This window comes from Cervus canadensis, chromosome X, assembly GCF_019320065.1.
Source record: "Cervus canadensis isolate Bull #8, Minnesota chromosome X, ASM1932006v1, whole genome shotgun sequence".
In the NCBI taxonomy this organism is placed as follows: domain Eukaryota; kingdom Metazoa; phylum Chordata; class Mammalia; order Artiodactyla; family Cervidae; genus Cervus; species Cervus canadensis.
The window spans coordinates 52,598,366-52,619,327 of NC_057419.1; the positions used below are offsets into that span (position 1 = coordinate 52,598,366).

Genomic DNA, 20,962 nt, shown 5'->3' on the forward strand with positions numbered 1-20,962 from the left:
CCCGCCAGTCTCCTCTGTCCATGAGATTTTCCAGGCAAGAATACTGGAGTGGGTTGTCATTTCCTCCTCCAGGAGATCTTCCTGACCCAGGCATCAAACCAGCATCTCCTGCATTGCAGGCGGGTTCTTTACCACTGAGCCACTGGAGAAGCTCCTTTTAGGATAGTGGCAAATTAAAAGGAGGATATTTGAGTTGTCCCATAGTCATGGGGAAGGGGAGACCAGTGGTGATTCACTTGCTGTAGGCCAGGCAACTAACTGGCTTCACCTTAGACATTTGCCATTCTACCTAATCACTATGTGTTCTATGCATGTGTCAATTGAGATTTGGCTGGTCTTTTTGGCTGGCAGACAACCTTGAATATTGCTATAGTCTATGGGTTTGAGAACCTCTGGCTTTGAGGTCCAGGTACTCGGTAGCACCTAGGCTTTCTGTTTATAGGCTTTGACTAGCTGACCAGCCCTTTTAGAATTTCTCTATCCCTAAAGTGTCAGTTTTTTAAGGCAATCCTGCTGTTCTCAGATTTCCTTCTGAAGCTAACCGGTTGTTCTTTTTATCATGATCACTATTATCATCAGCACCTCCCTGTTTCCTACTTTAATTTTCAGCCTCTGAAAAGGTATGTAGGTGAATGAAGACACTGACCTATGGCTCTTCTCAGCACTGGAAAAGATTTCTTCTTCTAGTGTGACAGAAATTTCCTGTCACCCTGAGTTCTTTATATACTGTTGCTTATAGTAAAATTATGTATAGGTTTTCAAGTCATGCTCTTAATACACACTGAGGAGTTTCTAGAATTTACATGTATATGTACAGTTGAGTCTCTTTGCTGTCCACTTAAAACTATCACAACATTGTTAATCAGCTGTGCTCCAAAACAAGATAAAAAGTTTAAAAAATAGAATTTAAAACATCCTCATTTCTCTCAGAAAATCCAGAATATTATGACTCCTATTGGGTATAGACAAAAAATTAATTTAAAACTTAGTTTAAAATATTAGACTTTGACCCAGTAATTCTATTCTTAAGAATTTATCATATTGATAAACATCTATGTATGCAAAATGATGTATGGTCAGGATTACTCACTATAGCATTTATTTGTAAAAGCATAAGATAAGGAATTGAACTGCCCACCAATTGGTTATGGTTACTATAGGCAGTAAGGGTGAGGTACTGCTGCTGCTGCTGCTGTTAAGTCACGTCAGTCGTGTCCGACTCTGTGTGACACCATAGATGGCAGCCCACCAGGCTCCCGTCCCTGGGATTCTCCAGGCAAGAACACTGGAGTGGGTTGCCATTTCCTTCCCCAGTGCATGAAAGTGAAAAGTGAAAGTGAAGTTTCTCAGTTGTGTCCGACTCTTAGCGACCCCATGGACTGCAGCCTACCAGGTTCCTCCATCCATGGGATTTCCCAGGCAAGAGTACTGGAGTGGGGTGCCACTGCCTTCTCCCAAGGGTGAGGTAGTTTCATACATATCATTATGAAACTATACAGAAATATTATGTAAAAGAAGCAAGGTTTACAAGAGTGTAAACTATGTATCTTTTGTGTACACAGAACTGAATGACAGAGAGAAAGGGTGGAGGTCACCAGCAGGGTGGGAGGAGGTAGGGGGAGGAGATTCATGTAAAATTATATCCTTATGAATTTTGTAACTAAACATGTGTTTCACATACGAAAACAAAACTCAAAGCTGAAGAAAATGACTTTAGCATAATTTTATGACCTCTGTTATCAAGGCTCAGAAGGGCAGAAATCACAAATGCACATGGTCGGGGTTACTTGTGTGTTGATAGAAGGTTAAGATGGTTGAGTAACTGATGCTACAGGGCTTCTAGCCAGTTTCCTTAATCTTGAATTTATAATAGCTTAATTTCTTTCAGGACCCTATTTCAAACAGACAGCTGTGACAACTAAAAAATCCCTCCTCTCAATTGGGATGTCACTGATGTGTTGGTAGAAAAAGCTTTGGAGCCTTTCAGTTCCCTCCTTCTCAAAAATAAATCTGAAAAGAAAACTAAATCATGTAATTAAGTCCATAGGGGCATTGTCTCTGCCCATCCATAAGTGGCTGTAACACCAAAGGATAGATGGGAGCCTGTCTGACCCAAAAAGAGACAGAAGATTGGGTAGGATTCAGTGCGGGGTGAAAGTGTCACACATCACAGCCTGGGGATAAGGACAATTGAAGAGATCATAGTGGGGGAATGGAAGACCAACCCAAGGTGACTAATAGCAATACAAAGATGACAGCGACTGAGCTCAAGGATCATATAATTCCCAATAGAATTTGCAGTATGACTCTCAAAATAGTTTCTGTGCAGATTCTGTTCAGTTAGTAAGTATTGGAAATTTCACAACTTCCCAGATCCTTATCCCCATCAAAGCTCCTGAATCATTTGAAATCTACTGTGCTTTCTTTTTCCTTCTCCCTGTTTTTCCTTTATCCCTTATCTTTGTGTCCATTGTTTTATAGCTTTTGTCGGGTATGCTTAAATTTGTGGACCACCAGAGTAGTTCCCGACAAACTTGTGAGTCAAGGCAATGAATTGGTTATTTCAAGATGGGTTATTTCAGTTCTGTCACGACTGGCAATGTAACCTTGGGCAAGTGCTTTCTGGACTTCACATTCTAAAATTTTAAAATGAAGAGTTTGAACTAGATCAACCAACGGTGTACATTAGAAAATCTAGTTGCCCAGGTCTCCTTGTTGGAGCCGCGATAAATACGGACTAAGGCCTAGGTGCCTTGTTTTAAAAAGTGACCTCAGCTCAGTTCAGTTCAGTCACTCAGTCATGTTCGACTCTTTGCGACCGCATGGACTGCAGCATGCCAGACCTCCCCGTCTATCACAAACTCCCAGAGTTTATTCAAACTCATGTCCATGGAGTCGGTGATGCCATACAACTATCTCTTCCTCTGTCATCCCCTTCTCCCAACTTCAATGTTTCCCAGCATCAGGGTCTTTTCCAATGAGTCAGTTCTTCGCATCAGGGGGCCAAAGTATTGGAGTTGCAGCTTCAACATCAGTCCTTCCAATGAATATTCAGGACTGATTTCTTTTAGGATGGACTGGTTTGATCTCCTTGCAGTCCAAGGGACTCTCAAGAGTCTCCTCCAACACCACAGTTCAAAGCCATCAATTCCTCGGCACTCAACTTTCTTTACAGTCCATCTCACATCCATACATGACTACTGGAAAAGCCATAACTTCGACTAGATGGACCTTTGTTGGCAAAGTAATGTCTCTGCTTTTTAATATGCTATCTAGGTTGGTCATAACTTTCCTTCCAAGGAGCAAGTGTCTTTTAATTTCATGGCTGCAATCACCATCTGCAGTGATTTTGGAGCCCCCAAAATAAAGTCTCTCACTGTTTCCATTGTTTCCCCATCTATTTGCCGTGAAGTGATGGGACCAGATGTCATGATCTTAGTTTTCTGAATGTTGAGTGTTTTTTTTTTTTAGTTCAATATGATTTTATTTAAAAATCTGCAAAGCCAAAGGAGGGATCTGATGTTTTGTTAAAACAATTTTCACAGTATATATTTCAGCCTTTTTAGCTTTGTGTTGAATAACAACAGAAAAGGAAGTTTCTGTTCAAGACCCTAACTCCAGCACAGCACACTCAGCCAGGCACCCTGGATCGAGTGGCTGGGCGGGTCACCCTGGCCTGAGCTCACAGTGAATCCTCCCCCTTGAATGGAACCCCAGTTCTTCCCCAGGCACACACACTTATTTTCACTGCTCTCCACAGGCCCTGAGAATCCTTCATCTTAAAGTTGAGAAAAGTGCGAAAGGATTCCTTAACTCATTGCCTGTAATACTGGTTAACTCCCGACAACCACAAGTATAAAATACTTGAAATGTATAAGATGTTCCACGTTGAATGGAACAACTTAAATTTTAAAAAATTAAGTCAAGTAACATGCTTTCATGCTTTAAAACGTTACTTAATAAAACTTACTGAGACAAGATATACAGCACTTTCTTGTATCTGGTATTACAAACTCCTACTGACGATAGCTACTTGATGGTTGAAAAAAATAAAAAAGAGAAGAAACCGTACATATTGTTTTATAAACGATGCCTGAAGGAATGTCATGTTGTAATTTTGTTACTAAGATTAAGCCTGGAAAAAAAAAGATCTACAAAAGCAACACCCATGTTCTTTTAAATGATGAGGTAGATTTTTTCCTATGCAGCAAATGGAAGATAACCGAAAATACATACAACTCACAAATCTTCTTTAAAAAAAAAAAAAAAACAGTTCAGGTTATAGTCACTTTCACAAATAAGACATTTATAAACCACGAGGTGGAGAGGTCATACTCAGGGAAGCTTCACACTTTATGTGTTACTCGGAGATTCGATAATCAGTCTTGGATCTATTAACTCTCTCCAAAAAACGCTTATCCTTTTCTCCTGCGTCACAGCGTACTCCACTACCTCAGCTCTATTTTTGTTGTGATAAACCAAATCAAATTTCCCAGGTTCTTTCATGGCAGGTAAGGATGAAAGAATTTCTATGTCTACTTGCTCGGTCTCCAGGTTATGGCTTAATATTCTTCCTTCCTTGTAGTCAGAGACATCAGGAGAATAATTGGATGTTAGTTCCAAAAGCTTAAATGCAATCTTTTCTCCAACTTGAGGGGCAGCTGCTAACAATGGTAAGAGACTGTAGTCCTTCTTGTGTGTCTCTATGGGATTCTGGATAATGGTAGATGAATTTGTCACCATTTCATTCAACTGTTGTTGCTTCTGATAGTCGGCGTTTCTATTTAAAACATAGGGAAAAAAAAATAAAACATAGGGAACAGCATGCCCTCGTCCTCGACCTCTCCCCCGCATACCCCGCCCCCTCGCTCCTTTCCAGGAAAGAAGGTCCTCTCCTCTACCCCAACCTCTTCCCAAACTGGCGGGGAAAGTCACGTTGGGAGGGGGACACAGGACCTGTCTGCCACTGTTTGGGTCCGACTGCTTCCATCCAGTGGCGTTTGGAACCTGTGATGATGGCCCTGGACAATTTCTTCCTACAAAGAGGCCTACAGTCTTTAAGAACTCTGCAGTACACTCGGGGGTGCTCTTTGGCATCGCGCATTGATCGTCTGACTCTGAACTAGAGTCTGAACTAGAAGATGATGTTCTGGAGGTCTTGCCCTTGACAGGGGCTGAGGTAAAACCAGTTTTTGGAGCCATTTAGTTTGCAGCTGTGGTTTTCACAGAGGATCCGTCTTTTGACATGTCAGTCGAGATTTTCTGTGAGGAATGTCTGACCTCCAAGATGACGTTGCTGACAGCATCACTAGTTGATTCGTGGTAAGACTCAGACTCCGAGGAGGAATCAGGACTGTCTTTTGTAAGGACGACCATGCCACCTTTCCGGTTGGCTTTCACAAGGCTGTTTCTAGCAGGAAGAGCTTTAGGGCTGCACTTCTGGATGGTCCACTCTTTCACAGACTGTGCTTTAGAAGACTTGGGAGTCTTGGCATGCTTTTTATATTCACGTTTCTCCTTCTTCTTTGGCAATTTTTTTTCAGTCTCTCCATCATCAACCTCCACCACATCACACGTGGCTTTGTTCTTCCTCTTGTTTTTTTTCCCCACACTCTGCTCTGTGGCGGCTTTCGGTTCTAGATCCAAGGTCTTCTCACTGTTACTGTTCTCATGCCTCTTCCAATGCTTCTTTGAATTTCTGTAATCTGGTTCGGTTTCTTCATCTTCGTCCAACTTAAATGCCCGCTTCTTTGCTTTTCTAGGTAATAAACGAGTATTGTCCCCATTACTAATTGTTACAGGACTCTCAGCAACTCCTCTCTCTTCTAATTTAACTCTGAGGCAGTCGTTGTCTCCTACCAGGCGCTCTCGGCGGGGGGCAAGAGCGCCCCCTCCAAGTAGAGGCCCAGGAGGGCCCCGGAACTGAAGCCGAAGCGCTGGCGGATCAGACTAATGAGGTCCGTGACGACTCGGCATCCGTTCAGGTCGATGAGAAGCCAGAAAGACGTGCAGTGCGGGGCGCCGGGCGGCGGGTAATCGAATTGAAGCCGTAGCCTAACCGTCTTGCTGAGTTTTAAACCAGCTTTTTCACTCTCCTCTTTCGCTTTCATCAAGAGGCTCTTTAGTTCTTCTTCACTTTTTGCCATAAGGGTGGTGTCATCTGCATATCTGAGGTTATTGATATTTCTCCCGACAATCTTGATTCCAGCTTGTGCTTCATCCAGACCAGTAGAGACTACATCTCATGATGTAGTCTGCATATAAGTTAAATAAGCACCGTGACAATATACAGCCTTGATGTACTCCTTTCTCAATTTGGAACCAGCCTGTTTTTCCATGTCCAGTTCTAACTGTTGCTTCCTGACCTGCATACAGATTTCTCAAGAGGCAGGTCAGGTGGTCTGGTAGTCCCATCTCTTTTTAGAATTTTCCACAGTTTGTTGTGATCCACACAGTCAAAGGCTTTGGCATAGTCAATAAAGCAGAAATAGATGTTTTTCTGGAATTCTCTTGCTTTTTCAATGATCCAACGAATGCTGGCAATTTGATCTCTGGTTCTTCTGCCTTTTCTAAACCCAGCTTGAAGATCTGGAATTTCATGGTTCACGTACTGTTGAAGCCTGGCTTGGAGAATTTTGAGCATTACTTTATTAGCGTGTGAGATGAGTGCCATTGTGTAGTAGTTTGAGCATTCTTTGGTATTGCCTTTCTTTGGGTTTGGAATGAAAACTGACCTTTTCCAGTCCTGTGACCACTGATGAGTTTTCCAAATTTGCTGGCACACTGAGTGCAGCACTTTCACAACATCATCTTTCAGGATTTGAAATAGCTCAACTGGAATTCCATCACCTCCACTACCTTTGTTCATACTGATGCTTCCTAAGGCCCACTTGACTTTGCATTCCAGGATGTCTGGCTCTAGGTGAGTGATCACACCTTCGTGATTATCTGGGTTGTGAAGATCTTTTTTGCATAGTTTTTCTGTGTATTCGTGCCCCCTCTTCTTAATATCTTCTGCTTCTGTTAGGTCCATACCATTTCTGTCCTTTATTGTGCCCATCTTTGCATGAAATGGTTCCTTGATATTTCTAATTTTCTTGACCAGATCTCTAGTCTTTCTCATTCTATTGATTTGCTGTATTTATTTGCATTGATCACTGAGGAAGTCTTTCTTATCTCTCCTTGCCATTGTTTGGAACTCTGCATTCAAATGGATTTATCTTTCCTTTTCTCCTTTGCCTTTTGCTTCTCTCCTTTCCTCAGCTATTTGTGAGGCTTCCTCAGACAACCATTTTGCCTTTTTGCATTTCTTTATCTTGGGGATGGTCTTGATTCCTGTCTCCTGTACAATGTCACGAAGTTCTGTCCAAAGTTCTTCAGGCACTCTGTCTATCAGATCTAATCCCTTGAAACTTTTTGTCACTTCCACTGTATAATTGTAAGGGATTTGATTTAGGTCATACCTGAATGGTCCAGTGGTTTTCCCTATTTTCTTCAATTTAAGTCTGAATTTTGCAATAAGGAGTTCATGATCTGAGCCATAGTCAACTCCTGGTCTTCTGAAAAAATGTGGTCCACTGGTGAAGGGAATGGCAAACCACTTCAGTATTCTTGCCTTGAGAACCCCATGAATAGTATGAAAAGGCAAAATGATTGGACACTGAAGGATGATCTACCCAGGTTGGTAGGTGCCCAATATTCTACTGGTGATCAGTGGAGAAATAACTCCAGAAAGAATAGAGATAGAGCCAAAGCAAAAACAACACCCAGCTGTGGATGTGACTGGTGATAAAAGCAAGGTCCAATGCTGTAAAGAGCAATATTGCATAGGAACCTGGAATGTTAGGTCCATGAATCAAGAGAAATTGGAAGTGATCAAACAGGAGATGGCAAGAGTGAACATCAACATTTTGGGAATCAGCGAACTAAAATGGACTGGAATGGGTGAATTTAACTCAGATGACCATTATATCTACTACTGTGGGTAAGAATCCCTTAGAAGAAATGAAGTGGCCGACATAGTCAACAAAAGAGTCCAAAATACAGTACTTGGATACAATTTCAAAAATGACAGAATGGCCTCTGTTTGTTTCCAAGGCAAACCATTCAATATCACAGTAATCCAAATCTATGCCCTGACCAGTATGCTGAAGAAGCTGAAGTTGAATGGTTCTATGAAGACCTACAAGACTAACACACAGAAACGATGTCTTTTTCATTAGAAAGTGAAAGTCGCTCAGTCGTGTCCGACTCTTTGCGATCCCGTGGACTGTAGCCCACCAGGCTTCTCCGCCCATGGGATTCTCCGGCAAGAATACTGGAGTGGGTTGCCATTTCCTTCTCCAGGTGACCTTCCCGACCTAGGGATCGAACCCAGGTCTCCCACATTGCAGGCAGACGCTTTAACCTGTGAGCCACCAGGGAAGCCCCTTTTCATTAGAACTAACACCCAAAAAAAGATGTCCTTTTCATTATAGGGGATTGGAATGTGAAAGTCGGAAGTCAAGAAATACCTGGAGTAACAGGGAAATTTTGCCTTGGAATACAGAATGAAGCAGGGCAAAGGCTAATAGAGTTTTGTCAAGAGAACGCACTGGTCATAGCAAACACCTTCTTCCAACAACACAAGAGAAGACTCTACACGTGGACATCACCAGATGGTCAATACCGAAATCAGGTTGATTATATTCTTTGCAGCCATAAAGTGACCTAGGTGATTCTAATACATTCCTCCAACTGAGAAACATGGGCAACAGATCATCATGAAGGGATTTCCAGCTGTAACATTACATAGAGAGACATGTGTATGTGTGTGTGTGTGAGAGAGAGAGAGAGAGACAGAGAGAAAGAGAGACAGCCAGATAGGACTTTCACTGTCTGGAAAGAAAGCTATCTATTGTTTACAAAAGTCAAAACTGGAGACCTGGCACAGTAAAGTAAAACTTCTACGTTTTCAATATACAGATATGTTCTGAAAGACTTAGTAGCTAATGCATGCACACTCTTAACTGGCTTCCCCAAAGAAACAACAAAATAAGAAAAGAAACAGGGCAGAATAAAAGCAGGACCTTCCTGGGAATATGAATATGGAGATATGTCAACCATAGGCCCAGCTCTTTAGAATCTTGCATTATATGCCCCATCTTTTCCTAGCTTGCTGACACTTGGAAAGGACTCCCAGAATCACTGACATTAAGGTATAAAGAATTATTGTGTTTTGAAGTCTTATTCTGCCAGGGATGTTTGTATTTTGAGCAGCCTATGCCGAAGGACTATATTTTGAACCAATGTTTCTTGGAAAATTAGGGAAATATTGTCTATCAGGGGATCTGAATCTGGCTTCTGGATACCTATGATGGTGTTGTTATAAGGGGGAAATAAATAATTGAGAGTCTAGAGTGGAAGTGGATAGCTATTATGGGCATCAAGCATAGCACAGAGAGTCTTAAGAAGCAGTGGGGAGAGGGGCTTTGCATAAGCCCTATGTGATGCATTATTACCTCCAATGGTAGCTGGACTGTAGATAGGCGTTTAGGAAAGTTGATATGGATGTTCCAGAATGCAGAATTCCCAGGCATGTACTTTAATTAGTGGGAGAACTGAAAAGGCCCATGTATCTATGTTCCATCATTTTTGAAATGAATTGTTGGTGAGACAATATTTTACAGCTGTTCCACTGAAAGGAAAAGTCCCTCCCAGTCAAGTGGATTCACTGTTAAAACAGATCTATAGGCTCCATATTTCCCATTAGCCCTCAAATCCCCAAGGTGTGAGCTCAGGCTTGAACCAGTGCCAATAATGTGATTTGGACAAGACCCAAAAAGCCCTAGAAAAGTCCTGAACACATCCCCTCCAGGGTTGGCTGTTTGCCATTGTGGCTTTGATGAGCAGTCAAGAGGAGATTCTCCCCTTGGGCCTTCTTATGTTGCACACAGTAGCTGCATAGTCTCTAGATGAAGAGCAGGCATATAGTTTTTATGATTGGAGGGGCAAATTCCTGGCTCTAAAAAAAGCAACCCTACTTTGTGCTTCTCTGTAGGCAGAGCCTCAGTCTCTCAGCTTCCATAATCCCCTATTTAAAATGCAGTTGCTCTGGAAGAATTCACACCTTATTATCATCTAAAATCTCTTGAACTGCTTTTAGATGTTCTTTGAAAGCAAACCTCCAGTTTAGGGGTTTTGTGCAGTGGTCCTTAGCAAGGTCTCTAGACTAATAGCAGCAGTAGCAGCTGGGAACTTGTTAGAAATGTAAATTCTCAGAGTCCCCCCAGACCTAAAACTCTAGGGGAAAAACCTAGTAACTTGTGTTTTAGCTCATGTTCTAAGTCATTCTGATGCATGCTAAGATTTGAGAACCCGTGGTATAATGAAAGCACTTGGGCTTTGGGGCCTGACAGAGCCGGGTTTGAATCTGGACTCCATGCTACTTGGGTAACTTTGGATAATGACAGCAGCTAATATTTATTGAACAATGATGTACTATTTACTAGATAATGTGTTAAGCACTTTCACAGGATACGTGTGTGTGTGTGCGTGTGTGTGTGTGTGTGTGTGTGTGTGTGTGTAATCCCTGTGGATTTTCACCATGACTTTAGAGATGAGGAAGCTGAGGCTCTGAAGGGTTAAGTGATGGAGCTCAGGTCAGGTAGTCTGGCTTCAGAGTCTGAACTTTTAAACTTCTACTTAACTTGAGTCTCAGTTTTTTCGTTTGTAAAATGAGGCCAGTATTATCCTTCTTTGGAGAGTTTGGAAAAATAGAAGTAACATATCTCTGGACCAATTCTTCACAGATAATCCAGCTCAGCCCTGTTGAACTGGTGCTTTTAGAAAGAGCCTTTCTGTACAACCTACAGTATAGACAGTGCTTTTCCAGAACATGTCACCAATAGGGCAGCAGGGGCGAGATGCAGCTGTAGGAAGAAGTGGCACAGAGCCTTCTTCCTGCTTCCTAAGTTGCAGCTTTAATCTAGGCTAGGCCCCTTCCCACTTGCCATCCCCACCTTTCATCTAGGCCTAATGGAGTTAAGGGAAGAAGCCCTCTCCATGGAAACTCCTCCTCCGCAGTGATTCAGGCAGGCCTCCAGGGATCCCCTTACTAGGAAACTGGTGCTGTGCTGTACTCCTCCATCAGTGAGCTCTGGTGGGAACAAGATTGATGGAGAGGCCTCTCCCCAAACAGACCTCCCGCAAACAGTTTGAAGATCCACACCCTGTTAGTAGAAAGGAGAGGTGACATAAAGCCTTGGAAAAAAATTCCTTTCCTTTTCTCATCTTCTTTACAGCTCCTATTTGGCCTGGCAGAAAGGTGTAAGATAGATCCCTTCCTATGCTTTCTATTGAAAGGTTGCCATGGAGACCAGACCAAGCCTCTGCCTTTAGCCATTTGGTAGTCAACAAATAATTCTTGGACTGCTTTCTTCATTATTGTGGCCCCCTTCCCCAGGGACTATCCCTAGCTCATTGTTGCACACAGTAGGTGCACAGCTTATTCCTTCATTTAACCATTGTTAGTTGAGCATCTACAATGTGCCAGGCTCTATTCTTAGGTTCTAGAGAATCAGAGGTGAATAACACAAATAAATGCTTGCTGGACTAAATTAAATTGAGTCAGATTGAATTTTTCAGCCTTTGGAAAGACACTGAACTATCTCAGTACTGAAAAGGATCCCAACTGATTTTCACAATAATTTATTTCATGAATATTTATTAAAGACTTACTCTGTACGAGGCACTATTCTAACTGCAGAGGATACAGCAGTGTACAAGACCTTTGCTTTAATAGAACTTACTTCCTTAAAGAAAAAGACACACAGTAAGTAAGTATATAAATAAAATAATGATATTAGATGGTGGTAAGTGCTGTAAAGTGAAGTGAAAGTCGCTCAGTTATGTCTGACTCATTGCGACCCCATGGACTATACAGTCTGGAAATCTCCAGACCAGAATACTAGAGTGGGTAGCTTTTCCCTTCTCCAGGGAATCTTCCCAACCCAGGGATCGAACCCAGGTCTCCTGCTTTGCAGGCAGATTCTTTACCAGCTGAGCCACAAGGGAAGTCCATGAATACTGGAGAGGGTAGCCTATCCATTCTCCAATGGATCTTCCTGACCCAGGAATCAAACTGCGGTCTCCTGCATTGCAGGTGGATTCTTTACCAATTGAGCTATCAGGGAAGTCCAAGTGCTATAAAGGTAATGACTTTAGAAAGTGACCAACCTTGGGATGAAGGATTTCTTTAAGTAAAGTGGTCAGGGTATGGTATTTAACTGGAGACCAGGAAGATGAAAAGGAATCAGCCTTGGGAAGAGCTAAGAGAAGAGCATTCAGGGCAAGGAAACTATTTGCAAAGTCTCTAAGCTGGGAATAGCTTGACTTGTTCCAGGAACTGAACAACAATCAGAGTGAGGTGGAGAATAGTTAAGAGAAGTAGGTAGGGTTTGAGTCATCTGAGATCCGCTAGACTGAGATAAGGAGTTTGTATTTTTGCTCTCATGTTGTGTGAAGCCATTGGAGAGTTGCAAGCAGTATACATATATGATATGATTTATGTTTTCATTAGAAAACTCTGGCAAACTGTGTGGGAAGCAGATTGTGCAAGGGAAAGTGTTTCTACTGGGAGACCAGTGGAGTAGAGATGGCAATGTTCCGTTTAATTTTTCAAAGTTGTGACCAAAGTATGCAATATAAGCAAGAAATTAAAGACTGAATATACATGTCTTGAGTTTAAATTAGTGCCTTGCAAAAGTGTCAGGCTATGTTCATTATGCTGCCTCTCATCTCAGTTAACTGTAGCCCTCTCAGGTTAGAGCTAAGACCAAAAAGGTCTCTCTAATTTGCAACCCTTTTCCCATATGTGTGTGTGTGTGCATGCATATGACATCTCAGTGTCTTCTCATTTAGTTCTCTAAATTAATTCTGGCATACACACACACACACACACACACACACACACACAAATATATATAGGTTAATTCTGACCATTTCATATATATATATATATATATATATATATATATTCTGAGAAGCAAAACGGTAAAATTGAAAAATTTGAAGTAATCACAAGAGTACGCTTCTTTTTGCAGTAAGAAAAATCTATTTATGAACTATTGGATTTACAAACCAGCTAAACTAAGAGATAATTACTCACATTACACCATCCATATTTTTTTTGCTACCCCCAAACATTTGCTAAGGGGTTCTTTAAAATAGCAATTTCTCTAGTGCAGTTAAGTTTTTGTTTACAGATCATGAACCAATCATTGCTAATCATCAGCTGTGTGACAGTGGGGCTAGAGGGCAGAAAAATTCAATTCAATTCAACAAACATTTATTGAGGTCTACTTTGTACAAATAAGGAAGAGTGTAGGTCCTAGGGAAAATACAGAGCTAGATAAGGTTAATTCCTTGCCCCTAGAAGCATGAAACATTGTGAGGGAAGACATCTTGTACACAACTAATTATAACATGAGACAGCCTAGAATAGAGGTCTGTAAAAAAGTGCTATAAAACATGGAAAGAACAATTTGTCCTGACTGAGGGAGGTAGGGGAGGCTTCATAGAAATGAATTTTCTTTCATTTGTTCATTTAATAGCCTTCATTTTGCCACTGTGCCAGAAACTGTGATGGATGCCGAGACGACCATGGTAAACCAGACCATAAACAAGCCAGTACAATCTAGTGTGATCAGGACTATGAGAAGGATAGTAAAGGGTGCTATGGGAGTAAAGAGGAATGACATCAAATTTAGCCTTGTGTAGCCTTGGAAGAAAAGTTATGACAAACCTAGACAGCATATTAAAAAGCAAAGACATCACTTTGCCAACAAAGGTCCTTATAGTCAAAGCTATGGTTTTTCCAGTAGTCATGTATGGATGTGAGAGTTGGACCATAAAGAAGGCTGAGCACTGAAGAATTCATGCTTTTGAACTGTGGTGCTGGAGAAGATTCTTGAGAGTCCCTTGGACAGCAAGGAGATCAAACCAATCAATCCTAAAGGAAATCAACCCTGAATATTCATTGGAAGGACTGTTACTGAAGCTGAAGTTCTAATACTTGGGCCACCTGATGTGAAGAGCTGACTCATTGGAAAAGACCCTGATGCTGGGAAAGACTGAGGGCAAAAGGAGAAGTCAATGGTAGAGGATGAGTTGATTAGATAGCATCACCAACTCAATGGACATGGATTTGAGCAAACTCTAGGAAATGGTGAAGGACAGGGAAGCCTGGTCTGCTGCAGTCCATGAGGTCACAAAGAGTTGGACATGACTTAATGACTGAACAACAACAACAACAAGAATATAGGTTAGCAAAGTAAGAGCTGTAATGAAAACGGGGGACAGTGTTCTAGACAGAGGAAACAGCATGTAATAAGGCTTGAGGGTGTATACAGGGAAAGGAAGACAGAGACAGAGGATATGGCGACTGAAGATAATAATTTCCCGACATTTTATTGTGTTACTATAGTTTGAATCTGCAGCAAGAGATTTTGTACAGCTGCTCCTTAGCAATCAGGTTCTTTTCATTAGCCATTGGTACTGTAGTGTCTTTGGTTAAGTCAAAGAAATATCCAATAACAAATACTGCAGTAGCTACCGCCATTCTTATATTCATAACTAGTCCTGGGTAGGTTGGGAAAGAGAGGTAAGATGACCATTCTTGGGTGTTTGTTTTTTCCATAGCAGCATTGTATCAAATTAGTCATTTTGCTTCAGATAATGGGCTTCCTAGGTGGTTCAGTGGTTTAAAAAAAGATTCACCTTCCAGTGCAGGAGACACAGGTTCAATCCCTGGGTTAGGAAGATCCCCTGGAGGAGGAAATGGCAACCCACTCTAGTATTCTCACCTGGAAAACTCTATGGACAGAGGAGCCTGGTGGGCTACAGTCTTTAGGGTCGCAAAGAGTTGGACACGACTGAATGGCTAAGCATGCATGCAATGTCAACAGGATTCTAGAGGACAGTAACACATATACAATTTTTTTTCAGAGATTTGTACCCCAAACCAATCCTTGTGGATCTTCTAGAGGTTATTGCCTTCATTTAAAAAGGGACAAAGTAGGACCTTTTATGGGGCTTTCAGAGTTAATGGAAGTCTTATCATTTGTGACATGTTCCAGAGATAATAAAGACAACCGATTACTTTTATATATTTCAGAAGCACTATATTGTAATCATTTTCTACATTTTAATACTTCAAAAAAATCTGCACAAGCATATACTTAACTTTGTTCATTGGAAACAACAGATACAAATAAAACAACTTTGTGTGTGTGTGTGTGTGTGTGTGTGTGAAATATAGCATACACACAGAAAAATGCATGAAACATAAATTGTTTAACATTCAGTTCAGTTTAGTTGCTCTGTCTTGTCCAACTCTTTGTGACCCCATGGACTGCAGCATGCCAGGCTTCCCTGTCCATAACCAACTCCCAGAGCTTGCTCAAATTCATGTCCATTGAGTCGGTGATGTCATCCAACCATCTCATCCTCTGTCATCCCCTTCTCCTCCTGCCTTCAATCTTTCCCAGCATCAGGGTCTTTTTCAATGAGTCAATTCTTCCATCAGGTGGCCAAAGTATTGGAGTTTTAGCTTCAGCATCAGTCCTTCTAATGAATATTCAGGACTGATTTCCTTTAGAATGGACTGGTTGGATCTCCTGGCAGTCTGAGGGACTCTCAAGAATTTTCTCCAACACCATGGTTCAAAAGCAGGGAACCCACTTACACTGTTGGTGGGAATGCAAACTAGTACAGCCACTATGGAGAACAGTGTGGAGATTCCTTTAAAAACTGCAAATAGAACTGCCATATGACCCAGCAATCCCACTCCTGGGCATACACACAGAGGAAACCAGATCTGAAAGAGACACGTGCCCCCCAATGTTCATCGCAGCACTGTTTATAATAGCCAGGACATGGAAGCAACCTAGATGCCCATCAGCAGACAAATGGATAAGGAAGCTATGGTACATATACACAATGGAACATTACTCAGCCATTAAAAAGAATACATTTGAATCAGTTCTAATGAGATGGATGAAACTGGAACCCATTATACAGAGTGAAGTAAGCCAGGAAGATAAACACCAATACAGTATACTAACACACATATAGGGAATTTAAAAAGATGGTAATGATAACCCTATATGCAAAACAGAAAAAGACACAGATATACAGAACAGACTTTTGGACTCTGTGGGAGAAGGCAAGAGTGGGATGTTCTGAGAGAATAGCACAGAAAGAAGTATACTATCAAGTGTGAAACAGATCGCCAGCCCAGGTTGGATGCATGAGACAAGTGCTCAGGGCTGGTGCACTGGGAAGATCCAGAGGGCTGGGATGGGGAGGGAGGTGGGAGGGGGGATCGGGAAGGGGAACACATGTAAATCCATGGCTGATTCATGTCAATGTATGACAAAAACCACTACAATATTGTAAAGTATTTAGCCTCCAACTAATAAAAATAAATGAAAAACAAAGAAACAAACCAACAAGAGCATTGATTCTTCGGCGCTCAGCTTTCTTTATAGTCCAACTCTCACACGCATACATGACTACTGGAAAAACCATAGCTTTAAACTAGATGGACTGTGGTCAGCAAAAGAACGTCTCTGCTTTTTAAAAGGCTGTCTAGGTTGGTCACAGCTTTTCTTGCAAGGAGCAAGCTACTTTTAATTTCATGGCTGCAGTCACCATCTGCAGTGATTTTGGAGCCCAAAACAATAAAGTCTCTCATTGTTTCCATTGTCTCCCCATTTATTTGCCATGAAGTGATGGGACCAGATGCCATGATCTTAGTTTTCTGAATTATTTCAATGTAAACAACTGCGCCCCCTGGAAACCAATGGAAAGTGTGCACCATTGGATCTGTAATAATGTGTGCACCTGTGTGTATGTACATGCGTGTTTGCACATTTGTGAGCGTGCATTTCTGTGTGTGTGTATCATATTTTCAAAATGAAACATGGTTGATCACATAGTGGACAACCATTGTTGTCATTGCTATCAGTATTGTGCTGGAAGACTGGTGTGCCTTGTCACACTTTGTCCTCATAACTGCTGCACGGAGATGAGATGAGGCTCATAGTGGTTAGTGACCTGTTCATTTTCATCCAGGTAGGCCTTACATAGATCACTCATCTGCATCCAAAGACTGGGCCCTCTAAAAGAAGGCTAGTGGGTGAGGGGGATAAATCAGGCCGTGGCTGACTCCTTATAGGAGGATAGGAGAGTTTGCAAAGGAAAGAGCTTTAAATCATAGTTATCAGAAGGGCATGACAAGCTGCTCTTGCAGATGGGTCTGGGCAGCTAAAGTTTCTAGATAGAGTTGATCCCTGCAATAAGTGCAGATTCCTATATTTACCATTTACCAGCAAGTCACTTCAGTTCTCCAAACCTCAGCTTTTTTTTACATTAAAAAAATTATTGAGACATAGCTGATTTACAAATGTTGTATTAATTTCTTTTGTACAGCAAAGTCACAGAGTTACTCAGTTATACACATACGCATGACTGGGTGTTTGTGTGTATATGTATGTGTGTGTGTGTATATATATATATGTGTGTGTGTTTATGTTTATATATATATATATATATATATATATATATATATATATATATATTCTTTTACATTATGGTTCAGTATTTTTTAACCTATAAAATTGTAATATAAACTGTACCTCACACTTGCTGTGAGGATTAAATGTGACAATTGATATGAGGAACCTTTGCAAACTAGATTGTGTCTCACAAGTGTTAGGTGTCATTATCATCTCCTAGACCTATTTCTGTTAAGGCATTTCTAAGGACCTTTTTGATTGTGTGCAAAATAAGATTCATCCTTGGAAACTCCTTAGAAACTCTTTAAAATAATACACAGAGTTTATTTGTTTTAGTGAAAAAATAAAAATAAAAATGCCTTAAAATCAGCCTTTGTCCTAAAATGTGAGGTTACATTTTGTAGGCAGCAGAGCTGTCATCATTCAGTAGGAATATATTAAGGGGTTCTTCTAGGAAGGTAGGTTGACTAAGAACAGTTTTGTGATTCCCAATATGGTCTCCAAAGCAATAAGCAGCCTTCAGCCACCATTACTGGGAAGTTGCCATTCCTTTCTACTTTAAGACAGTTTCTTGGAGAATAAGATCAATCTGCGATTTATCTGAAGAATACTGGGATTTTCTACTTAGTTAATTCACTCACTTTACTGTTTTTTGAGCACCTATTATGTGTCTAGCTCTGTTTTAGGAAGAGCTGTGGTCAACAGATCTCTATACTCAATGACTACCCAGAAAAGGCAACAACCTGTATAATCAGACTCTCAGAGCAAGATGGATACCATAAACAGGGCAATCAGAGTCCCAAGTGGTGAGGGGCATGACTGAGGCTTGGTGTGGTCTGGAGGATCAAGCATTCATGCAAACAGAGATAGGCATAAACTCTGCTAGGTCTGTCATATCTCTGAAGAGAATTTTATTCTTTAGCTCTCACCTAACTTTCTACAGCAGAGAAGGCAATGGCAGCCCACTCCAGTACTCTTGCCTGGAAAATCCCATGGACGGAAGAGCCTGGTAGGCTGCAGTCCATGGGGTCACTCAGAGTCGGATATGACTGAGCGACTTCACTTACACTTTTCACTTTCATGCATTGGAGAAGGAAATGGCAACCCACTCCAGTGTTCTTGCCTGGAGAATCCCAGCGACAGTGGGGCCTGGTGGGCTGCCGTCTATGGGGTCGCACAGAGTCAGACACGACTGGAGCGACTTAGCAGCAGCAACTTTCTACAGCAGTATGCATATGCACCTGCGTGCACACGCACACATATACCTATCCCAAATCACACAGAATCCTTGTGAATACTCACAATGGGCCAGGCACTGAACTAGGCATTTAGGGCACAATGATGACTAAGGCTATGTCTCATTTGGCTCTCCACCTTAGGCACCTCTTAAAATAGCTGGACCTCAAGTACTTTTTAGCTTGAATCTTTGCCACATGCTTCTCTTTGTCCTTTTCCCAGCTTCTTTAGGGCTTCAGTTTCTGGTTTTCCTCATCATTTCTTTTCTTTTTCTTCTTCTTTTTTTTTTTTTTTTACTATTTCCCCCCTCTTTTAATGTCCTTTTTATTTTGAGCCTGTTGAAAAATGAATGCAAATACCTATAGCTGATCCTTGCAGACAGCCCTGAGCCACCCCTTGCTGACTTAGAGTTGCTCCACACTGTACTACCCTGAAGTCCCCTTCATTACCCTAGCCAGCAGCAGGCAGAAAGTCAGCACTGCTGATTTTCTTCTCCATCTTCATCATTGTTATCATCAAACATCCCCAGGGTGTCTAAAAGTATTTCTCCCACCCCTTTTTCTTCTTTCCCTCCTTTCCTATTTGTTAGTTCTTCATCTCCCTGCTCCCATCTCTTTAACATGTATAAATCTTTTATTTTTCAGTGGCAATGAGCTTTCAGACCATTCCTTTTTTTTTCTCTGGTGTTTCATCTAGTTCTCTGATTTCTAGTCTATTATCAGCCAGATATCAAAGGTGATCTGCCTCTGGACAGCTACAATATATACAGTGCCTATTTTTGCTGCATGAGTTTCATCAGATTACATGTTTATATGTGCCTCAGCATGCCTTCAGAGAATCAAGCCCAGTCTTAATTATATGCACTACTCGAGGTTATCATTGATATTGATAAACTCTGAATTCTCTCTTTTTGTCTTAGAGATGGATTTAAGAGTTTCCTTACCTTATAGCCACCTCTTTTCCTAATTCTGTTTTTCTTGGGCCAATATTAGAATGAGTTTGCATTTCCTGAGCACATAAGAATTATTGGCAAAGGGAGAAGGGGAGCCTGGTGGTTTGGAGTGGAGGTGCCTGGATGCAGCCTCTGCAACTGGGAGGAGGGGCAAACAAGGGCTCTAAATGACCACAGATAATTCACAAAATAAATGATCCACAGGCTGATAATCAAGTGGCGAATATGCTTTAAACACTGCAGCAGGCTTCAAGCCATGATGAAGTGCTTTTTGGCGCTGCTCTTGTCACAGCTGTGAGACTGCTTTTCATAGTGAAGCAAAACAGCACTGTAGACACTAACTGGGCTGCAGAGGCCAGCCTTTAAGGGGCCATCAGTGGGTCTAATGCACTGTGTCCAAAGGATGAGACAAGCTTTGACCACCAGAAAAAGCTGATAGAGAGTCAAAAGTCCAAAGGTTATAGGGGTCCTCAAAGTCAAGAGCTTCTGAAAATTACCGTATTAACTATAGATTGCATTTGGGGACTGGGGAGTTCAGAGATCTGGGTTCAGTCTCATCCATGTGGGCTTTGGGTTTGAAGTAGGGCCTTAGGACCAGAGAAATAGATTCTTAAGAAAAATAGAGATGGACAGACTCCCTGTTGTAATGCTTGGACTAATATAAAAAAGTGAGAGGAAGTGGGAAAAGGGAAATCAGTTTTAAGGAAGTGCTATAACTCAGAGGTTATACAAAAGCTTTGTGTTTAGCCTTAGCATTGCCAATGGATTGCTAGTGAAGCTCTTTTAGGTCCCATCAAGTGGTGGGGCTAAGACTGCAAATACTTGTGTTTTATCCTTAAGATGCATGCTCTTCTTTGAAGACAGAATGGGTCTTAAAGTTAATGACATCTTCCAATGGCCCTCAGTCATTTTGCATTTTGATGGTTTTGAAATTTGGAAGTAGCCTTCACCTGACGCCATCTTAGACTTGAAATGTACTACTGTGCCTTATCTAAGTCAGGAAGGCACATAATGGGGACAGAACTGAGTTGCAGTGATTCTAGCTATGAAAATCTGAGCTAACGAGGGTTGCCATTCCTTTAGACTTTTTTTTGACAGCTACACCCTACTATTGACTGGAATGGGGATACCTGTCAAACCACACACTATATAGTTCTTATTCAGGCTGGTGTTAAGATACACTGCCCATCATACATTGTAAAGCTTGTTCTTTTTT

General features: G+C 41.5%; 1 protein-coding gene across 1 annotated transcript; it reads right to left on the minus strand.

Moving 5' to 3' along the window:
* Positions 1 to 4,266: 4,266 nt before the first annotated feature.
* Positions 4,267 to 20,706, minus strand: LOC122435555 (coilin-like). Its single transcript, XM_043459739.1, is given in 3 exon segments — positions 4,267 to 5,867; positions 5,870 to 6,082; positions 20,697 to 20,706. Coding segments are annotated over 3 exon segments (1,737 nt in total). The 3' UTR covers positions 4,267 to 4,353.
* Between the last annotated feature and the right edge of the window lie 256 nt (positions 20,707 to 20,962).